The following is a 12872-nucleotide window of genomic DNA, read 5'->3' on the forward strand; positions in this document are numbered from 1 at the left end:
GTGGGAGACATAGTAGAGACCAATCGCTATTCCTTGGAGCTACAGGAGAAGAGAGAGCCAGGAGTGGGGGGGACAACCACAATTAGTGAAATGTATACCTTCCTGGTGACAGTCCTTCTCATGGGGATAGTAGAGAAGAACTCCCTAAGAGAATACTGAAGCACAGATCCTATGTTTGCAACTCCCTTCTTTGCCACCCTCTTTTCTCAAGACTGCTTCCTAGTTCTGCTGCGATGACTGCATTTCATCAACAATGCTACTGCCATCCAAATGACCCGTTATACAAAATAAGAAATGTCAACAGCTGGCAGTAAAGCGGCATGACAAACGAGACATCCATGTCCTATCCACTGTCCATACAGCAATCATGTTGGCCACAGGGAAGGTGGACCACCTGACGGGAGAGAGAAAAATCATACCAGACTGTGTACTTGACTATAACCTCAACATGGGGGCAGTGGATGAGGTGGACATGATAAACAGCTTTGTGGAATGCACTCAGAAAACAACCAAGTGGTATAAGATATTTTTCCATCTGATCAAAGCAACCCTCAATGGCCACATAGTGAGATGGAACAAGGGATTTTTTTGGTAATTGGACGTACAGTTCACATGCAAATCACATACAGAAACTATTAACATAATAAGGCACTACTTTGATAGAAACACAGCCTGGATTTGAACCAGGGTGTCTGTAGTGACACCTCTAGTACTGAGATGCTGTGCTTTAGACAGCTGGGCCTCTCAGGAGTCGTAAGGACAGAGTAACTTCAAAATACAACAAGCCAATACTTCTCTGATGCAATTAGCATTGTTTTTCAGAGCAAATAGAAGAATTTTACTAGCTACAGAAGCACGATTGAATATAACACCATAAAGGTTATACAGAGTATCTTGTTGTTTTTGATATGCAGTATTTGGGCTAATTTTAGACTCCAAAAGAAGTGAGCCATCGGATTCGGCACGAACTAATAATGATATTCCATTCAGTCGTTCGACAAAGGTAGACGAGACATGTCCTGTGCCCCTGTCATCCCACTGTCGGTCTTCATTCAGCGTGTATACTTTCACACACCACCGAGTATCCGACATGGTTACCTTGAGGAAAGATTAACGCGTTAGCAAGCCAACACTAACGTTAGTTCACCCTATCTTTAAAATAGTTGCCTAGCTATGTTCTTATCGTAACGTTACCTTGCGTGTCCACGGTTCTAAGGAATATACACAAATATATTATGCTCCATACACACAGTGAGCTACAGTATAACACAACATACAGAAACTATAATAACATAGTAAGGCACTTAGTTTCATAGAAACGCAGTCTGTATTAGAACCTGGGTGTCTGTAGCAGTGGCTCTAGCAGACGCTGAGATGCTGTGGCTTAGACAGCTGCGCCACTTGGAAGTTGTAAGGCTCCTCTCTCGCATTCTCTCTCTCTCCTCAGCAGAAGGGCAGAAGCGGACAATTTGGCTTGCTACAATTTTATCTGCTTTTTATTTATTTGATCAGCCAAAAGCCAGCAATTACCAGCTAACATAACCCCCACACACTGCGATGCGCTCTGTTCATTGTGTTGACACAGCGCAGTGGAGATACAGATTTTGCACCAACTTGTCACTCCATCATTTGAACCTTTTTGTTATTTTTATATAGGGACATAAAACTTGAACTGTGGTTGCACAAATCTCAACTGAGGGGGCTAAGCCCCCTTTTGCCCCCACATAGATCCAGGTATGCACCCCCTTTCTCTAAAGCAATCCCCATTTCTCTGTATGGCATAATGGATACCTTATATGCCAAAATACATATTGGAGTCCACAGTTGTGTACTAATCATTACATATTGTAGGGCATTCACACACAAACCCACACTCATACACACCTACACACAAACACACATGCAGTACAATACACTTCGGTTTCCACACACACACACACACACACACACACACACACACACACACACACACACACACACACACACACACACACACACACACACACACACACACACACACATGCAAACGTGCACACACATTCCCAAACACAAACAGACTGTCTTTGATGAGAGTGCAGGCTTGACTGGGTTGCCATGCCAACAGGGTAGAACAAAGACTGAAGCCATAATGCCAGCGTTCATGTGAGATGTAACAGCTATCGCTGTAGCCTCTGAGCAAACAGAAATAGAAAAGCAATTCAATCGTTCAATTCGTGTCTGTGCTTTTTACTCTTATTTTTCTGCTTTACGTAACCTAGATTGTTTTCTCCAACAGGTTGTATTCTGTATTCAACTGTGGCTTGAATGAGACATCTTCTAATCAGAATAGGTTTCACTCCAGCTGGGCATCTCAGTGAGAAAATGATTAATGTGGTGGAGCTGGTGACACATCTCAGTCATAGTGAAACACCAAGAGCATGCAAAGAGGAATCACCAAAGGCCTTGTCTTTCCCCATGCTGTTTTGAACTTGCAAATCCTAGCAGGTTTTCTTTTCTTTTGGAATGCGGGAGGTGCGGGATGGAGCATCCCACTGCAACCGTTGCTGACAACTTGTTTTTCAGATGCCACATATCTCCCTGTGGGATAAGCCTCTAGTGTCCTCTGTTCTGTTCTGACTGCAGCAGCATCTCATCAACTCACATAACACCACAGTTAAAGACCAACCCCCGTTTAAAACACCTGAACACCACTGATATATTGTATTCAACACTGACAACATGCTAATTACTATCTGAGCGAGGCGAGCATGACCATAAACATACAGTATGGCCCTTGTAATGCCACACACACTGCTCCACCACATGAATCATTTTCATGAGCACATGGCTTCCAGGGCACATACAGTACATTCTTATGATCTGTGTTTGAGTCTGCGCCGACATATCCTCTGCATGAGAGAGTTTCCGTGTCAAAAGTCCCAGCTATTTTTATCTCAGTCTTAGCTGGTATTTTCAGTCCTGGGGGATTTGCTGTTGTTGTTTTTTTCCTTTTGATCTAAAGGCTGCAGTGAAGTGCGGTGCCAATACTAAACAGTTGAATTAGTCTATAATGCAGTGGCATATTTACAATAAACTAAAATAAAAACGCAGCATGCATCCATTTCAAAGATTTTGCTGAGTTACAATTAATATAAGGAAATCAGTCAATTGAAACAAATTCATTAGGCCATGATCTATGGATTTCACAACTGGGAATCTGTTGGTCACAGATACCTTTAAAAAAAGGTGGATCAGAAAACCAGTCAGTATCTGGTGTGAACACCATTTGCCTATTGCAGCACGACACATCTCCTTCATATAGTTGATCAGGCTGTTGATTGTGGCCTGTGGAATGTTGTCCCACTCCTCTTCAATGGCTGTGCGAATTTACTGGATATTGGCGGGAACTGGAACACACTGTCTTACACATTGATCCAAAGCATCCCAAACATTCTCAATGGGTGACATGTCTAGTGAGTATGCAGGCCATAGAAAAGCTGGGACATTTTCAGCATCCAGGAATTATGTACAGATCCTTGCGACATGTGGCCGAGCGTTGTCATGCTGAAACATGAGGTGATGGTGGCGGATGAATGGCACGGCAATGGGCCTCAGGATCCCGTCACGGTATCTCTGTTCATTCAAATTGCCATCGAGAAAATGCAATTGTGTTAATTGTTCGTAGCTTATGCCTGCCCATACCATACCATGGGGCACTCTGTTCACAATGTTGACATCAGCAAATCACTCACCCACAGACGCCATAAACGTGGTCTGCGGTTGTGAGGCCGGTTGGACGTACTGCCAAGTTCTCTAAAATGACATTGGAGGAGGTTTATGGTAGAGAAATGAACATTCAATTGTCTGGCAAGTGCTCGGATGGACATTCCTCCAGTCAGCATGTCAATTGCAAGCTTCCTCAAAACTTGAGACATTGGTGGCATTGTGTTGTGTGACAATACTGCACATTTTAGAATGGCCTTTTATTGTCCCCAGCACAAGGTGTACCGGTGTAATGACCATAATGTTTAATCAGATTCTTTATGTGCCACTCCTGTCAGGTGGATGGATTGTCTTGGCAAAGGAGAAATGCTCATTAACAGGGATGTAAACAAATTTGTGCAACATTTTTTTGAGAAATATGCTTTTTCTGCGTATGGAACATTTCTGGGATCTTTAATTTCAGCTCATGAAACATGGGACCAAGACTTTACATGTTGTGTTTATATATTTGTTCAGTGTATTTAGATGTTGTTGCAAGTTGTGTATGTTAAATCTTGGGTTAATGACCCTCCATATTGTGTTTTGGGTTTCATCATTAGTCATATCAAATAATCCCACTGGACACAGACATTAATTCAACGTCTTTTCCACGTTTGTTCAACATAATTTCACACCTGACAAGGCCAATGAAATCCACGCCTTGCTGGAAGCCCCACATGCCACAGGTGATAAGCGTGAGGCTCGAACTCATTCCTTAAATTTATTCTACTCTTCAACTCGGTGTGGACAGGAACAATTCACGCTTCTAAAACAAACTATTTAGACTGTCTTACGCTACCCCAACTAAACTGTCCCTTAGTGGTAGAGCGTGCTCACCCCCTGAACCTTGTGTGCTGAAGTTTGTATGGTCCTCATAAGTTTCCTAATTACAGTCTTGCAGCATAAGGCGGTCGCTTCGGGTGTCACTGTCAGGCCTACGGGCCATGGCCCAGTGGTGGGACCCTCTGCTATTCTCAGGGGCCTCCCAATGGCTGAGTTGTATCCTGTAAGGTGATAACAACTGACTCATCCCCCCCCAAGGGTGGTGTGCGCTATTCGGAGGCAACTTGATCCGGCTTGTGCTGATCAGAACGGACAATATGTCAGTGGTGGCGTACATCAATGGATGGGGAGACACTCTCTGTCCTAAACTTGGCTCATTTCCTATTGCTGTGGAGCAGTGCATACATGCTTTCACTTTGGGTGACACATATCCCTGATGCCAAGATAAAGGACTTGTTCCTTTTCAGTGCTCTGTGAGGTACATCCTTATGTTCCTACAGGAGCCTTTCAAGCAGGGGCAGGCATTCTCCACGTTATAACTGTACTTGGCTGCTATCTCAGCGTGTCATGTGGGAATTGACGGAGCCTCACCTGGGGCCCGTCCCCGGGGTTATGGGGTTCCTGAAAGGTGTACGATGTCTCAGACTGGTCAGACTGGAGCCTCTGGAGTTGAGAGAATGCCAAGAGTGTGCAAAGCTGTCATCAAGGCAAAGGGTGGCTACTTTGAAGATTCTCAAATATAAAATGTATTTTTATTTGTTTAACCCTTTTTTGGTTACTACATGATACAATATGTGTTATATCATCATTTTGATGTCTTCACTATTTACTATTATATACTATTATATAATATAATATAATATAATATATAACTATATATACTATATACTATTTACTTCACGATATTTACTTTACTATTCTACAATGTAGAAAATAGTAAAAATAAAGAAAAAACCTTGAATGAGTAGGTGTCCAAATTTTTTGACTGGTACTGTACATTGAAAGGACCCAGGATATCTGGTTATGTGACCAGCTTTTTGTCTGTCATGCTAATCCATGTTGCGGCAGGGCGCTCCCTAAGCAGGGTCTCTCCCACCTCCCGGGCATACAGCAGCAAGGGGCAAGGGTTACCTAACGGTGTGCACGCCCACTCCACCAGGGGTTTGGTGGCATTTGGCCGTTGTTTAAGGGATAGACATGCCGCTAGAGTCCCACCTCGACAACATCCGGTGAAATTGCAGGGCGCGAAATTCAAATATACTAAATTCGTAATATTAAACATCCATGAAGATAGAAGTATCTTACATCATTTAAAAGCATAACTTCTTGTTAATCCAGCCGCTTTGTCAGATTTCAAAAAGGCTTTACAGCGAAAGCATACCATGCGATTTTCTGAGGACAGCACCCCGCGTACAAAAGCATTAACATTTTCCAAGAAAGCAGATGCGTCGCGAAAGTCAGAAATAGCGATAAAATAGATCCCTTACGTTTGAAGTTCTTCATCTGGTTGCAATCACAAGGGTCCCTGTTACATAACAAATGGTCCTTTTGTTCAATAAAGTCCTTTATATCCCAAAAAAGTAAGTTTATTTGGCATGCTTCATTCAATAATCCACCTGTTTCCCCTCGTTCAAAATGCATACAAAATTTATCCCAAACATTACCAATAAACTTGGTCCAAACATGTCAAATAATGTTCCTAATCAATCCTCAGGTACCCTAATATGTACATAAAATATCAAATTTAAGACTGAAAATAGTATATTCAATACTGGAGATAAATAATCAAGTGCGCGCCCTCACCGGAGCGGGTCACAAACATTTCCAACGAAGCAGATGCACCATGAAAGTCACAAATAACGATAAAATAAATGACTTACCTTTGAAGATCTTCATCTTTTTGCAATCCCAAAGGTCCCAGTTACACAATGAATGGTCGTTTTATTCGATAAAGTACTTCTTTATATTCCAAAAGGATATGCCTACAAAGGAATGTAACAAGTAACCTGTCAACTTGGTCCAAACATTTCAAACAACGTTTCTAATCCAACCTCGGGTACCCTAATATGTAAATAATCTATCAAATTTAAGACGGAATAAACTGTTTTCAATACCGGAGAAAAACAATGAGGAACGCGCACTCATTCACACGCACCAAAAGACTAGAGTCCTTCTGAGTGACAATTAGAAAGAATACGAGTACTTCTTCATTTAAAAAAAAAAAAACATTGAACATTTTCTAAAGACTGTTGACATATAGTGGAAGCCATAGGAACTGCAATCTGGGTCCTAATAATTAGGCTTTCCCATAGAAAACATTGGAAAGTCCAATGACCTCAAAAAAACATTTCCTGGATGGATTGTCCTCGGAGTTTCACCTGCCAAATCAGTTCTGTTATACTCACAGACATTATCATTAACAGTTTTAGACAATTTTGTGTTTTCTATCCAATACTACCATGCATATGCATATCCTAGCTTCTGGGCCTGAGTAACAGGCAGTTTACTTTGGGCACCTCAGTCATCCAAACTTCCAAATACTGCCCCCTAAAAGGTTGACTATAAGAGATATTTGTCCAGAGGCGAGTTAGGAATCACCATACACTTTTGTGAGGTTTGAAGGAATGAATCCGAGCCTCACGCTTATCACCTGTGGAAGATTGGACTTCCAGCAAGGCGTGGATTTCATTTGCCCTGTCAGGCTTGATTTTAGATGCTTCAACCGAAGTCGCGAGTGTGTGTCTCCCCATAATATTTTGTAGCTCATTTCCCTCCTTCAGGGAACAGTAGTCATTACCTTACGAGTTACAGTGGTAGCATTTATGCATGGGGCATACCCTCACCAGCTCTAACACAATGGGCCAAACCAAACCACACCACAGCAGAGCATGTTGAGTCAGTCACATGTAGCCAGGGGAGGGCTGAGGAAGAGGGGCCTCTGTGGGAAAGTGGGTGTCACATGGTAAGCCACACCGCCCCATAGGCATCACTGCCACAGTCTGACTCCTGCCAGAAGCTCCTTTTCCTGAAACAAACCCCTGCCACATGTGGTGTGGACAAAGCACAGCCAAGAAGAAAGTTAAACAACCTACATCTCTGCTCTGTAATCCCACTCTCTTATTCCGTCTCCTCTCTTTCACTCACACACTCTCCCTCTCTCACTTCCTCTGCCGCTCTCACTCTTTCATGAGCTTTTCCGTGATGAGATTCACCGTTGATGGTGGAGCCACTTTGTTGGTCGGCTCACATGAATAAGCAATTGACATTCCCTGAGCATGATCATGGCTGGCCTGTCTCTAGATACCAGACATTTTGGAAGGAGGGTGAGAGCAGGCATGTAAATAGCAGTCTTATGGGTGGCTAAGAGGGGCCTCCAGTTCCAGGCCCCATGGGTCTCCCTCCAATGCTCCACTCCACCAATCTGACCTATATTGTCTGTACTACAGTACCTCTCCCTATCACCAACCTGAGCTCAACACACCACAACTACAATGGATCCCCCACAACTACTTACATCTCATTTCTGATCATTCAGGCTATGTGATGTAGCCTGATCATCCAGGCTACATCACATCCGGCCGTGATTGAGAGTCCCATAGGGCTTCATTGTAAACAATAATTTGTCCTGACTTGCCTAGTTAAATAAAGGTTAAATAAAATAAATAAAATAATAATACAAAAAAATACTGTGTTAATTTGTTCACACAGGCTGGTTAATGGTGTTAAAATGGTCTCCGCGATTGGGAATCAATGGATATATCTGATTTTACCATTTTAATATTTTTTGTTGATCCCTCCAGTGCCAATGTTTGGGGACTTTTTATGTGAGTATGACCACAGGAGAAGCCATTCCCATTAAGTGGCCTTGATTTAAAAACTAAGGAACACCTTGAAATCAATGTTCAATGTGTGGTTTTGGAAAATAGGGGGGGGTAAAAAGAGAGGTCACTGCTGGAGTTTTAATGGAAACAGACACGAAATTGAAGGCAGCTGAAGCACAAACTGTTCAGAAGAATGGGAAAAAACTGTAGGCTGTGCTGGGAGGGACAACACTGTAAATCAATTAAATAGAACATTACTCTCCCCCTCCGCATCTATTTGGACAATGAAGATAAAACGTTTAATTTGGCTCTATACAGTACTCCAGAATTTTGGATTTGACATCAAATGTTTCATTTGAGGCGAAAGGACAGAATGTCACATTTTATTTTAGTTGATTTATTTGCCATTTAGAAATAAAGCACTGTATGTATGTAGTCCCACCGTTTGAAGGTGTCATAAGTATTTTGACAAATTCACTTATAGTGTAATCAAAAGTGTAGTATTTGGTCTCATATTCCTAGAATGACTTCATCAAGCTTGTGACTCGGCAAACTTGGACACATTTGGTGTTTGTTTTGGTTGTGTTTCGGATTATGTTGTGCCCAATAGAAATGAATGGCAAATAATTTATTGTGTCATTTTGGAGTCACTTTTATTGTAAATAAGAACATAATATGTTTCTGAACACTTCTACATTAATGTTGATGCTACCATGATTACAGATAATCATGAATGAATGCTGAGTAATGATCGGTGAGAAGGTTACAGAGGCACAAAATCATTCCCCTAAAACTGCTCACCATTACCCATAACAAGTGAGGTTAGCAGTTTTGGGGGGGATGATAAAAATGTACATTTCACACAAGTGAAATTGTCCAAATACTTATGCACCTTCAAATGGGTGTACTAGGGCAGCAGGTAGCCTAGAGGTTGGCCGAGTGTTGGGCCAGTAACTGAAAGGTCGCTTGTTCGAATACCCGAGCTGACAAGGTGAAAAATCTGTCCATGTACCCTTGAGCAAGGCACTTAACCCTAATTTGCCCCAGTAAAACAACACATTTCACTGCACCTATATGACAATAAACCATCCTTTTAGATACATAAAGTACTTTAATTTCCAAATGGTAAAACAGATATATATACTGAACAAGAATATAAACGCAACATGTAAAGTGTAGGTCCCATGTTTCATGAGCTGAAATAAATGATCCCAGAAATGTTCCATATTTACAAAAAGCTTTTTCTCTCAAATGTTGTGCACATATTTGTTTACATCCCTGTTAGTGAGCATTTCTCCTTTGCCAAGATAATCCATCCACCTGACAGGTGTGGTATATCAATTTGCTAAATAAACAGCATGATCATTCCATAGTTGCACATTATACTGAGGACAATAAAAGGCAGATCTAAAATGTGCAGTTTTGTAACACAACACAATGCCACAGTTGTCTCAAGTTTTGAGGGAGCTGAATGCAAGAATGCCCTCCAGAACAATTGCCATAGAATTTAATGTTAATTTCTCTACCATAAGCCGTTTCCAACGTTGTTTTAGAGAATTTGGCAGTACATCCAACCGGCCTCACAACTGCAGACCACGTGTAACCACACCAGCCAAGGGCCTCCACATCCAGCTTCTTCACCTGCAGCGTCAGAGACCAGCCTCCCGGACAGCTGATGAAACTGAGGAGAATTTGTGTCTGGAATAAATCCCTTTTGTTGGGAAAATTGATTGGCTGGGCCCTGCTCTCCAGTGGGTGGGCCAGTCTCCCATGTGAGTCGGCCTATGCCCTCCCAGGCCCACCCATGGCTGTGCCCCTGCCCAGTCTTGTGAAATTCATAGATTAGGGCCTAATGAATATATTTAAATGGACTGATTTCCTTATATGAACTGTAACTCGTAAAATCATTGAAATTGTTGGATGTTGCGTTTATTTTTGTTCAGTATATATGAAAATACCATCAATAAAAAGGTGACATTCTGAACTGTCACCTCATATAAAACATTTGATCTCAAATCCAAAAGTGTAGAGCCAATACCAATAGGACTGTACACCAAAATACACTGTGGTTTTATGTGTTGCATGTGCCATGTTTATGAAAGATCATGCTGTTATTATGGCAGTGTGAAAATGCCTCTAACGTAGCCTTGTGTATCATGTGATGTGATAGCAATTTTAACCTGAAAGCCAGACTTTGTCTCACTGATAAATGTATTCAACTTCACATTTGATGTTGTGTTGTACATGATTTTCCAGATACATTTCTGGTGAAACGCCACTGTAAGAACGTAATGTAACCTTCCTGACGTATGAATCCGTACTGTACAACCCTCTAGTGGAATAAAGGAATACAACTACATCTTTTTTGTTCCTTTCATATCAGAATATGTCTAACTGCTCCTCCTACTGATGAAATCAGGACACTGAAGTGTGGTTACCTGTTTCCTGTAGCCCTTACAGGATTTCCAGATATGTAAAACAAGAGGCTACCGGTATATATTTCAATGTATAATCAGTAAATTATGCAAATGTAAATAAAATTGTCCCAATTCAAGAAGCATAATATACTCATATACTCATAATATCCTCATCTGTATGCAGACAGCAATAGACAGCAGCCTGTTCATTTATCATTTATTTGACATGAGGTAACAGACAGTGAAAGTACAGTAAAGGATGATACTGTACTAACTATACAGACACTTGGTCAAATTCCCTCGCAAATGCCCACTAGCAAATTTGGCTTGACATGCAATTTGTTACCATGGCTCTTACCAGTGACCTTTCTGCACTAACATTAGAACTTCCTCCATTTCTTGGGGGAAAAAACACTTCAGGCCCTAGCAGAGTACAACGCAATGAAACAAAGCAGTTACACCAGGCGACACAGAGAGAGAGTGGGGTCAGCTAATGTCTTCTTTTTTTATTTAGCCTTTGAAGAAATTATTATTGTGGCTCCTGTTGATGAACCTCTGATTACGCGTAGCTGTCCTGTACTATGACTCTAGATCAGTGCTCAACAAGAGGGTACTATTAGATTAACAATTAGGACAAACATGAGGAATAAGGAATTAAGATATTACTCTATCACTTTTATGTAATGACAATTTCATTTCGGGACTTTTACTATCTGCAAGCCTGATTTTAGGAGTGGAGACCAAACAAGTGAATGTCCAATCACATACACCTGTCATAAAGCGACTCAGTCAGGGTTCATGTTGATGTTCAGTTACATGTCTGGAACAGTGTTCTGGATTATTATACTGTCTCTTGTAACTCAGGCTTGCATTGGTGTACTTCTACCACTAGATGGTAATAGAGGAGTGAGTAGAGACATGGTCCTCATTAGACTTAGCTGCTGTCACTGTGCCCATATACCTTACATTACATTCAGTGGGAACAGCAGGACGGTAGAACGTTTGGGATTGCTTAAAAATGCTTGTGGCAAAACATTTTCTAGTTATGTTTTTTTTATAATGCATTGGGTGTATGACCTCTTACTTTCTGTCTTGAAAAAGGGTTTATTAACAATATTTTATTTATTTTTTATTTATTATACCTTTATTTAACCAGGCAAGTCAGTTAAGAACAAATTCTTATTTTATAAACAAATGTCTGACTGAAAATCCAAACTAGAAGTCTAAAATATGGACTTATTCAGATGACTTTGCTTCTGTCAGAAATCCACACAAAAAAACAAGACACGGCATCTCTTTCTCTCTCTCACACACACACACACACACACACACACACACACACACACACACACACACACACACACACACACACACACACACACACACACACTCATTTTACACACACAAACACACACAAACTCATTTTAAGCATGAGTGAGGGGTAGACAGTCCATTGTGCCAATCACTCACATTGCACTGTAAGTTATGTCAAACATTTTGAGCACACATGCTTACAAAAGGAGTTAGCGGGGCTATGTCACTAATAGTCCTCAGAAACTGGCTTAACCAACAGGACATCTGCAGAGACATTCAAGCAACTGCTAACAGTCTCTCATCTCATCAACTTGGTATGGGATTATCAATAAAAGAAGTTTAAGTTAAAAAAAATCTAGACAGCTAAAGGTAGGACCTGGCAAAGTCTCAGCACCAAAACGAAACACTGTTTCTACTGCCATTTCCAACTGCTTTGGGGGACTTAGATAGATAGATGGAAATGCTTTTGTTAACTGTTACTAAACATTCATTGAAGATCTTAACTCATTGTTTGATACATTGTTCATGATTTAATTGAATCACTGAGAGTTATGTAACTTGTCTTTCCTTCCGTCAGTCCAGTGTTTTATATGATGTACTATTGTTGTTGCTTCTTTTGTATGAATTTGCAAAGGCAAGGGGGCAGAGAAAGAGTAAGTCTAAATGTCATTATGTGCATCCATCCCAAATGTTAACAGCCTAGAGATATGAAGGAGCTAACGTTACTATTTTCCACTTTCACCCTCATTTAGGATTCCTCTACATCCCTAATTAGACTTAGAGAACTCTTTGAAGG

The 12872-nt window shown here is 41.2% G+C and overlaps 1 protein-coding gene across 1 annotated transcript in view; it reads left to right on the top strand.

The window, feature by feature from the left end:
* Positions 1–367: 367 nt before the first annotated feature.
* Positions 368–12872, top strand: part of LOC112260313 (calcium-activated potassium channel subunit beta-2-like) — a 38905-nt gene continuing 26400 nt past the window's right edge. The window contains exon 1 of the mRNA XM_042327909.1: positions 368–591. Coding sequence (XP_042183843.1) covers positions 368–591 — 224 coding nt within the window. The remainder of the gene's footprint in view (positions 592–12872) is intronic.

This window comes from Oncorhynchus tshawytscha, linkage group LG01 (genome assembly GCF_018296145.1).
Source record: "Oncorhynchus tshawytscha isolate Ot180627B linkage group LG01, Otsh_v2.0, whole genome shotgun sequence".
NCBI lineage: Eukaryota > Metazoa > Chordata > Actinopteri > Salmoniformes > Salmonidae > Oncorhynchus > Oncorhynchus tshawytscha.